The sequence below is a fragment of the Filobasidium floriforme genome (assembly GCF_021052385.1).
Source record: "Filobasidium floriforme strain CBS 6241 chromosome Unknown HD553scaffold_31, whole genome shotgun sequence".
NCBI lineage: Eukaryota > Fungi > Basidiomycota > Tremellomycetes > Filobasidiales > Filobasidiaceae > Filobasidium > Filobasidium floriforme.
The window spans coordinates 181,268-191,477 of record NW_025763652.1 but is presented as its reverse complement, the minus strand read 5'-3'; the positions used below and the strand labels follow the sequence as shown (position 1 = coordinate 191,477).

The 10,210-nt window shown below is 57.9% G+C and overlaps 1 protein-coding gene across 1 annotated transcript; it reads right to left on the bottom strand.

The window, feature by feature from the left end:
* Positions 1-305: 305 nt before the first annotated feature.
* Positions 306-4,104, bottom strand: HD553DRAFT_327224 (uncharacterized protein; the record flags this gene model as incomplete). The annotated part of the gene is made up of 12 exons (XM_046181784.1): positions 306-699; positions 748-820; positions 930-984; positions 1,066-1,164; positions 1,218-1,456; positions 1,491-1,699; positions 1,894-2,032; positions 2,357-2,430; positions 2,538-3,070; positions 3,145-3,488; positions 3,564-3,881; positions 3,960-4,104. Coding segments are annotated over 12 exons (2,622 nt in total), but the record flags the coding sequence as incomplete, so codon positions are not given.
* Positions 4,105-10,210: the final 6,106 nt, after the last annotated feature.

Below are 10,210 nucleotides of genomic sequence, written 5' to 3'. Positions count from 1 at the left end.
GGTTTCGTGATCGCGCTGAGCCACTGTTCTTCACTGACCAGGCTACACCAGCTCCATCTCCCCTGGCGTCTACAGCTACACTCCAGACTCCTAGCATGGAGGATCTAGCCGGTCCCCTACAAGAGGATCTCGCCGCAGTGCGGCAGAACCGATGGAATGATCAAGCTGACGAAGGTTGGAGTGGATTCGACCTTGACGGACGTCAGGCATCTCTCGAACGAGAGCGGTCGATCGACGCTGACGTCTTAGGTTTGATCAACCTGTCCCAGGATGAGCCGCCCAGAGGTAGCCAGCCTCGAGCTCACACCCCCGAGGACAGGCAGGCTGTCCAAAGCGCAAGAGACCGACCAGATGACCGACCGGTCGGTGAGGTCGTCGGTGAGGTCGCTCGAACCGAACATAGCCGTCCAGATCGTTTGCCAAGTCCGATTGAGGAGAGCCAACGGACTGTCAGGGATAGCCCCTCTCCCGGACCCGCCACCCCTGCGCAGAGGAGTATTCAGAACGCCTCTGGCAGGACAATTGCGCAACCTCAAGAACGTTCCGTGACTCCCGAAATCCAATACGCGGGAGAGACAGGTCGGCCGATAGCGGCAAATCCCGCCCGACCACAACCTCTGGGGGGTAGACGACGTGCCATAGAAGCCACCCTGAGAGATATGCAAGCACTGTTGCAAGGTCTTGATGAGGGAAGTCGCGCTAGGGCGTTATCGGCCATCCAGCAGGGTGATCCTCTGCTGGCTTCACGTCACATCCGTAATCGGTTCCGGTCGGGCAATCTGGACAACCCAGAAGGAGATGTCAATGATCCTGTACCGCCCTATGCAAGAGAAGTCCGTATTGGGGAAGTCCTTATGCAAGCAGGGCCTCCCGAGGGATTCGGTCTTGCAGCAGAAGCCGGGATGACGCCTCCGAGGGAGATCCCGCACCAAGTCGAGCCTGTCTCTGTCCCGGGCGTTCCTCCCCCGCAGGACGAACGTCCAGCTGCGTACTCAGACCGCAGTGGTCCGGTTCCTCCGTTGCCGCCTCCAGTCAGGCCTGCAGTTGAGCCTTCGGTCGATCAACCTCCTCCTCCCTCTCTCCCTGCAAGGGGACGAGGCTATCGCCGACGACGATCGCCCAGACCTCAGGAGGGTCGCCCTCGTCCTGAGCCTGCCACTGAGCCTGCCACATTGGCGAACAGGCGTGAGCGCCGTGACACTGGCAATCGGTGTTACCGCCCAAGGTGCAGCTGCGATAGTGAGTCTACCCCCCCAGTTTGCCCGCCAGTCGGCCGAGGGTCGGTGAAACCCATGGGAGAGCTGAATCGGGCTTTCCTTCTCACAGAACAACATTTGTAGGGGTCGGAGTGGACCGTCTGAGAGGGGGAGAGGGAATCGTGCTGGAGAAGAGGGTGGTCCGAGGATGCTGTCGGGCGTTGGGTTAGGGCGTTGAGGGTGAGGGTGGTCCGAGGATGCTGTCGGGCGTTGAGGGTGTTTGCCGATGTCGACATGGGCGGGTAGTTCTGGGATGTTGTCGGACGTTCAGAGTGTATGCTGATGTCGACATGGGAACGGAAGGGAGTCGTTCGAGGGTGTTGTCGAACGTTGAGGGTCGTTCGAGGATGTTGTCGAACGTTGAGGGTCGTTCGAGGATGTTGTACTCATACGTTGCCGCCTGTATAGTTGCCCCTTGATCGTCCCATGCGAAGTTCATCGTCCTGCAGCGCAGGGGAACGTCTTGGCCGACCATGTGCTTGTTCTTCAGTATCGTAGCGCTTGGTCACGTTGGGTCGGTGCGCCGATCATGTCCAAGCGGCAGTCAGATAGGTGTCCGTGACCAATCGCAATCGGATTATGTGCTTGAGCGTGCGCAAGTGGGTATGCAGAACAGATGATGAGAGATTAGGCGCACCCTGGAAGAAGTACTGCCCTTGTAAGCCGGGGATTTGGGCGAGGGGTTCCGAGCGAAAGACAATGGTCGGTGACATTGGGGTGCAGGCTCGCGAAACCGTTGGTGTTGCCGTCGGTGTTGCCCTGAGGTAGAATGCGCCCTGGTCGAACGAGCGAACAGAGGATTTAGGGGATATGGTGAATATGAAGAAGTACCTCTTGTTGATGTCCAGGACTTGACACCGAAGGTTCTTTCGTGCCGTCTTCACCCACGCCCGTCGTCTGAGTCGAGTCCGTTCCACTCACCCCGCAGTTCACTCCCTCAACGACCGCCGCAAACTACACCGACGGCTTCGACCCGCAATGCTTCTTGCTCGTCGATGTCGATGTCGATCCTGCCCTCGTGGCAATCTTCCAAGTTCTCGGCGATCGCCACCATTCGGTGGTCGGGTCAGTCATCCACCCTCCCCAGGAGCGTTCGTTACTATGGTAGCGGACCCCCACCACCCCTACGAGGGTCTCGCTGACGATGATGAATATCTTTCGAAGGATCCTTGATCTAAAATGAAATAAATAGAAAGAATCTGAGTCTTAAACCCTCTCGGGGTAGAATACAACCTATCCTATAAGAACAAGAACCGGAGGCGTAGACCTTCAAGGTCCTACTGTTCGTCCTCCTCCTTCTCCTCCTCCTCCTCCTCCTCCTCCTCCTCGTCCTCCTCGTCCTCGTCGTCAGCCTCAACCTCGATGGCGGCGGCAGCGGTCGACCCAGAGGGACCACGGCGGAGGTCCGCGCTCACGGCCGAAAACTCCTGAATCCGCTCGGCCAACATGTTGTTGGCTGGCTCTCCAAGAGCAGTGGCGGCCATCGAGTTCAGGACTCCGAGACCCACCTCCATCCCTCCGATCGCTCGGTCGAGCCGGGCAGCCAAACCGTTCACCCACTCCTGGCTCAGCCCAGTTGTACTGGGACCTGCCGCGGGCGGGTCAACGTGCCTGGGCTCGTCGTTGAACGAGCACTTCGCACGAACCGCCACGCAGTGGGAGCAGGAGCGCTCCTTCTTGGAGTTTGGGTTTCTCCAGCAACCCCACCACGGTTCGTCCCCACCCTTCGAGGCTCCGAGGCTACGACAGGTGTCGCACCTCTCGTCTCCGAGAAACTCGACCGCACCGGGATCTTCTTGGCGCCGTTTCGCCTTCTGAGAGAAGTCATACAACAAAGATCAGCTCCACCAACTCTTGACCGACCAGTCGGGGAGGATCGGTCACTTACCGCGTGGTTCAGGAGCGTCCCCGCACTCGGCTCCTGCTTGACCTCGGGCTTGATCTCAGCCTTGGCCTGGCCCCTACCACCCTTGGTGGATGTCGCCCTACCTTTACCCTTGGTGGGCGTCGCGGCAGGGGACGAGGTGGCAGGCTTGGGCTTCCTGCGAGGAGACTTGGCCGGGGACGAGGCGGCCGAGGTGGCAGCGCGGTTGGCGCGAGTTTGAGGTCCAGGACCAGCCTGGGTGTTGTTGTCGGGGCCAGCCCGGGTGCCCTGCTTGGTTGGGCTGAGAGGATTCCGGGCGGGGACCCTCCTGATCCTCTTCGTCGGCGTTGGCCTCGCCCAATCCGAAGCTAAGTAGATAGAGGCATACATAGTCATCATCAGCAACATGAACGGTGAAAGCCATGTGATGAGTCCTAACTTACACGCTTGAACCGACTCAAGCTCATCCTCCTCCTCCTCCATTCTCGCCCGTCTCTGGGACCGGGTCCCCCAATACCCCGCCCAGATCTGCCCTGCCTCCCGTTGGTCGGGATCGTCCGACCCTTGTCGAGCCTCACGTCTGGCTCGAGGAGATGTCGCCGACCCAAGAGGGGCGATCGGCCGGGTGCCCAAAGGGGAAGGACTCTCGGGACGCCGAGAGCGACGGCGCTGGTCAGCCATCTTCCTGGACTTCTTCAGCCACGCAGCCTTCCTTTCCGGCGAGATGGCCGGGGCCGCCTCCTCTTCCGCCTCGCTTACGGCTACGTGACACAATCATCCTATTCATTAGCAAAACGAACTGGAAAGAACAAGCGCAAGCAAGTGAAACATGAACATACCATCCTCCCCAGCCAACTCCATCTCGTCCATCACCCCTCCATCATCATGCCCCGCCCTGCCTGGCGTTGGCGTCCTGACGGCCAGAACGTCCTCCTCCATCGGCACATCGACGTCCTGTTCGAAGTCCTGTTGAGGCCCCTCCATCCCGACATCTTCGAGGTCCCTTTCGACAACGGGCTCCGCCTGTTCTTGCCCGTTACTCTCTATATAGCAAAGAAGCAATGACACAATCGTTTGAATCAGTGACATATACAACAGCGAATAAACAGAACCAAACACACCCGCCGAACTCGTCCCAATCGAGAGCGCCCGAGTCGCTAAGCTCATCAGACCAGCTTCCTCGTCACTGATCTGCCCATCGGCCACAGCAGCCGCGATCTCCTGGCCCGCTCGAGCACGTCCCTCATCGACTTCCTCGCTAGGTTCTCTCCGTATGGGAGAGACCGACTGTAAGGCCCGGGAGCGGCCCCCGGCGGGGATCCCCCTGGACAGGCTGACGGGACGCAGGAATGAGGCAAGGTACGGGTAGACATCTAAATGTAATAACGGATGTAGAGCTATTACAGAGGTACTAGTTCTACATCAGAACAACAACACCGAGAAGTACCCCCGACGGGAGTCGCATACGGGAGTCGCGTACGGCGCGTCCGACGCGTCACGTGATCGCTATAACAGGATCCCCCCCCTAGATGCGGACTCCGAACGCATCAAGCGTCGGCGTACTCCTGTCGACCGGGCTGCGGTAGATGGGGGTAGCGCTTGTGGAACGCCGTGACGACCTTGTCGTCGTGGTCGAACTCGGCGGGGCTAACCCACTCGTTCGACTCGTCCCCGTACCCTTCGAATCGCACCAGGTATTGGGTCTTCTTCCCGGACCTTCCGGATCGTAACGCCTTCGAGTGTACGATCTCGGACACAACATACCCCAAGTCGCCGTTGTCGAGGACTTCGGGGGTAGGTGGCTCAACCACCTCTCTTCCCTCCAGCTCGTTGGCCCGATAGGGGATAAGCAACGACACGTGGAAAACGGGATGTACCCGGCGTAATTGCGCGGGGAGTTCCAGCCTCCTCGCCATCTTGCTCTGGCCGACGATCTCCGTGATCGGGAAGGGCCCCAGCGTCTTCATAGAGAGCTTCTGGCTGGGACGCACCGATGTCAAGTTCTTGGTGGATAACATCACCAAGTCTCCTACGTTGTAGCCCTCGTCAGGGACGGCGGTACGCTTCCGATTTGCGTACTTTGCCATGTCTTGTCGCGCTTGTTCCAGCGCCTCCTTCACCGACTTGTAGATCCCGTCGAGTCGGTCTCGGTACTCTCCCGCCGACTCGACCGCCTCCTCCCTAGTGCCGGGCACCGGTAGGGAGAAGGTATGTTCTCTTCCTTCGGACGCCATGAATGGCGACATCCCGATGGCAGAGTGCTTCGCGTTGTTGTACGCGAACTCCGCCATGGAGAGTAACTCCGCCCAGTCGTCCTGGAGGAAGTTGACGTACGACCGCAAGTATTGCTCCAAGGTGGAGTTACTTCGCTCGGTCTGACCGTCCGTCTCCGGGTGGAACGCCGTGGAGTAGCTGTTCTCCACGTTCGCCATGCGGCACAGATCTTTCCAGAAGCGCGAGGTAAACAACGTACCTTGATCTGAAATGATCTGTTTCGGGAACCCATGCAAACACACCCATCGGTCAAGGAACAACCGCGCCAAGAACGTGGCGTCGTTATCCTTTTGACAAGCGATAAAGTGCGCCCGCTTGCTGAATCGGTCGACGATCACCAGGATCGAGTTGGACCCCATCGACTCGGGCAGATCCGTGATGTGATCCCAAGTGATCGACTCGTAGGGCCCTGCCGGTACCGGTAGCGGCGCTAGCTCGCCGACAGGCTTCATTCGGGGTCGCCGGTTGCGCTGACATATACTGCAGCTAGCGACGTATTCCCCGATCCACTTCGCCATCCCAGGCCAGTAGAAGTCTCTACTGGTCAGCTCCACGGTCTTGTCCCGCCCCCAATGGCCGGCGGCTTTCCCGTCATGTAGACGCTTCATCAGCTCTACCTTGATGTTCCCTGCGTTGGGAACATACACCAACCCGTTGTACAGGAGAACTCCAGTGGGGCTCAGGCTGTATCGCTCATTCGCCAAGGTCCCCGCCTTGAGCTGCGCTACGAGCTCTTTCGCCACCGGATCGTCCTGCGCCGCCGGTATCAGCGCTTTCACCATCCAATCGCCCAGTGCGGGGATGGTGCCATTCAACCGCAAAGGCGGTCGCTCAACCGGACTACACCCCTCAGAGGGTGCGTCTTCGACAGGCCGGAGCAGAGTCTCCGCTCGCTTCGGTTCTGTCTCTTCCATCAACTCTTCCCGCCGACTCAACGCGTCGGCCTTCCCGTTCTCCGTTCCCGGTTTGTACTCCAGGGTGTAGGAGATCTGATTCAACAGCTGCGACCATCGCGCCTGCCGTTGAGACAATACCTTGTCCCTCTTGAAGTACTCCAGGTTCTTGTGATCCGTGAGGATCCGAACGGGGTACTTGTTGTCGAGATAATGTCGCCATATCCGACTGCAATAAACGATGGCCAACAGTTCCCTGTCGTGCACATCGTAGTTCCTCTCGGCGGGCGTCAGGCTCTTCGACATGAACGCTACCGGGTGGAGCTTCCCATCGTCCCCTACCTGGGACATTACCGCGCTGATCGCTCCAGAGGAAGCGTCGGTCTCGAGCACCACTTGGCGCTCCTCGTTGTAGTGCGCCAGTATAGGCGCCTGGGTGAAGGACTCCTTCAATTCCCGGAACGCAGCGTCAGCGGCTGCCGTCCAGGAGTACTTCACCCCTTTCTTCGTCAGGGCCGTCATTCCCTGAATCTTCTTGGAGTAGTTCTGAATGAACCTACGATAGTAATTTGCAAATCCTAAGAAGGACTGCAGTCCCCGAATGTTCTTCGGGGGGGCCCAGTCCAAAACGGACTTGACCTTAGAGGGGTTCATACTAACCCCCGTCGGGGCAATATCGTACCCCAGGAATTCGGTAGCCACCGTATCGAACTCACACTTCTCCGCTTTCGCATACAGGCCATTTGCCTGCAGCCTCTTCATAACCTCCTTGACCTGACCATCGTGGGTCTCCTGGTCGGAGGAGTAAATAAGTATGTCGTCGAGGTAAACGACGACGCACACATCCAAAAGGTCCTGAAAGACCTCGTTCATCCACCGCTGAAAGGTAGCGGGGGCATTGGTCAAGCCGAACGGCATGACCAAGCATTCGAACAGACCGAAACGTGTAGTAAACGCGGTCTTCCAAATGTCTTCTTTTTTTACGCGTAGCAGGTTGTACGCGCCTCGGAGGTCCATCTTCGTGTAGACCTTCGCGCCCTTCAACCTGTCTAGCGTCTCTGAGATGAGGGGTAGGGGCGTCCTATCCTTCACCGTAATGTCGTTAAGGCGACGGTAGTCGATGCACATACGCATCTCGCCGCCTTTCTTCGGTACAAACAGTACCGGGCTCGAGCAGGGCGACTTCGACGGCCTGATGAACCCCTTCTCCAGATTCTCCTTCAACCATTTCTTTAGCTCCTCACTCTCCCGCTGGGAGTGGTTATAGAGCTTCTGATACGTCGGCGACGTACCGGGTTTGAGTTCGATCGCATGGTCGATCGATCGCTTCGGGGGCAGTGTATCTGCCTTCGTCTTGGAGAACGCTCCAAGATGTTCATGATACTTCTCCGGTACCATGTCCCTCAGCTTCTCCATATATTCGGGAGGGTCCAGGTCATCCTGGAACGAGTCTGTAGGTTTGACGTCCCAATCCCACAGGTCCGGGCGCCTCGCCCGCTCGTCGTCCTCCCGGGTCATCTGCATTTGTGCGACGACCAAATCCTCCGTGATAGACCCCTTCATCTTCTTGAACGGGTCGATCCCTCGTGTCTCCACCTCTACTTCGTCCAGAGCATACACCGTCTCGGGCCTCTTGAGACATCCCGTGCTGATGCAGACATCCCCGAACGTCACCGCGTTGGAGTCCCATTGGATATGCGGATTGTGTCTCCGCAGCCAAGGGATACCTAGTATAAGGTTTGCCAGCAAACCTGAATAGTAACACACGGGACTAGAGGGTACGGGTAGGGTAATGAATGTAATAACGGATCTCTAACTACTACAAGGTGCTAGTTAGACATCTTCGAACACATCTCCTAATAGGTCTCCGAGAGAGTCTCCGAGAGAGTCTCCGAACGGACCTCCGTACGAGGTGAAAACCTACATCCCGCGTGTGTACGACATGCGTACCGCGGATGCCTATAATAGGATCCCCCCCTTAGGGCGAGATTCCAGATTGCCCAAAGTAGTCGAGTAGTCCGAGGCTAGAGTAGACGTTTCATCTTGAAGTTCTTTGTTCCCTCGAAACGTCCAGTGTCTGTACCCCCGCGACTCTCCTCGTGCCTCCGCTCTATTGTCTCCGAAGAGATCGTCTAGAACCTTCGATTTGTACGCCTAGGTACACTGGTTCTTTCTGAAACACTGCTCGGCGCCCGTGGGTGCTGCAATGAAGAACCTATTGTCTATCGGTGTCGTCGACCCGTCTGAAACGCCTAGCCGACGACGATGACGCGTCGCGCGTCTATCTTCTATTGTCTTCCCCGCGGACATTGCAACATGGTCCTGTCCGCGGTATTGTTCGTTGATGTAAACAAAGGTGATGTCGTATGTATCGACGTCCTTTCTAACCGATATCGCTGTATTCTCTTTGTCGTGTTCGAAGTAACGACTTCTTGCTTTGTCCTAGTAGTTGCTACCTAGGTCTCTTTTGTCTTGTTCTCGAAATGTGAAAGGTATAAGACCCCCGAGGGGGTTTGTCGACTTGATGTTTTTCGACGTACGTATCCTTTCTCCTTTAGCAAACCTATAGCTTACTATCTCCCGTATCTTTCCTTCCTTCCTTTCGTACTATGCCTCCTTCTGCTCCCCCTACTCCCTCAAAAGCCCGCAAGCGCAAGGCCGCCACGGACTGGGTCAACGACGCCGTGTATGGCTACATACGCGGTAACAACTGGGAGGGCTTCGAGGTCAACGAAGTCAACGCCTTACAGAAGGCGAAAGAACGATTCCGAGGAACCGTCCCGCCGGAGGTAATCTCCGCTTGGATGAGAGGGGATGTGGATGGCGTGAATGGGTTGCTGGTAAGCCTTTGATATTCTTTTGTTTTCGTGTCTCCGATAGGGTCTCCGAGAGGGTCTCCGACTGACCCTCCTTTGATATCTGATTTTTGATCTCCAGGCCCAATTCTCCGGTGGTTGGCAATGGTGTTGCCAACGTTGCTTCGACGGTGGCAAGTTCAAGAGCGTCACTCCCGCCGACTTTGTGACGTACAACCCGGAAGACGGCACGTGGTGGGACGTGATCAGCGTCGAGGGTCTCTTTTTCTGCCGCCATCTCATCCACCCGCCGCACACCGCCGGCAACGTCACCAGGTCCTGCGGTCGGTGCGCCCCGAAGAAGCTCGGTTGTGCCCCCGTTCCCCGAGAGATGGTTGTCGTCTTCGACGACGATGAGGATACCGAGACCCGAGTTCGAGCGGGGTTGGTCTTGTTGCGCGCCGACAAGATGGCCTTGGGGACTCGGGATGAGGTCGCGACCGAGATCGAGAGGCTCCTCGATACGGTTGTGAGCTTGTTTTCTTCTATTCTTTTTCTTTTTCTTCTTCTTCCACTGACTCCTCTTGCATGCTATCCGACATCCAGATTGTACCTCAACTCAACCGTCGGTCCGGGGTCTCCGTCATGAGCGAACGCGGGGCTCTCTACAAGGCCATCGCCGACAACAAGGAGGAGTGGGACCACCTGGACCCCAACACCCGTCGCGGTTGGGAAGGGTTCGAAGAGGCCCGCAAGATCACCTTCGATTTCGCCGAGGGTCAGTACAAGCCTCTCCCCGTGTGGCCCGGCGAGGAGGACGCCATGGATGTGGACGAGGAGGAGACCGAGGTCCAGATCGTTAGTACTCTCTTTCTACGTTTGCGTTTTGAGCTAACCCAAGTTCTCCTAGGCTGCGCGGGAACGAGACGCTCGTCTCGCGGCCGAGAAGGCCGACGAAGAGGCCCGCCAGAAGCGGCTTGACGCCGAGGCCGCCAGCAAGGTCGCTGAGGACGCTCGTTTGGAGTACGAACGGGCCCGGGACCGCCTCGCCGCCGTCAACCCCCTTCGGTTCCGTACTCCCCCCGCCGACCCGCCCCCCGCCAAGGACGCCGCTCCCCCTCCCGCCCA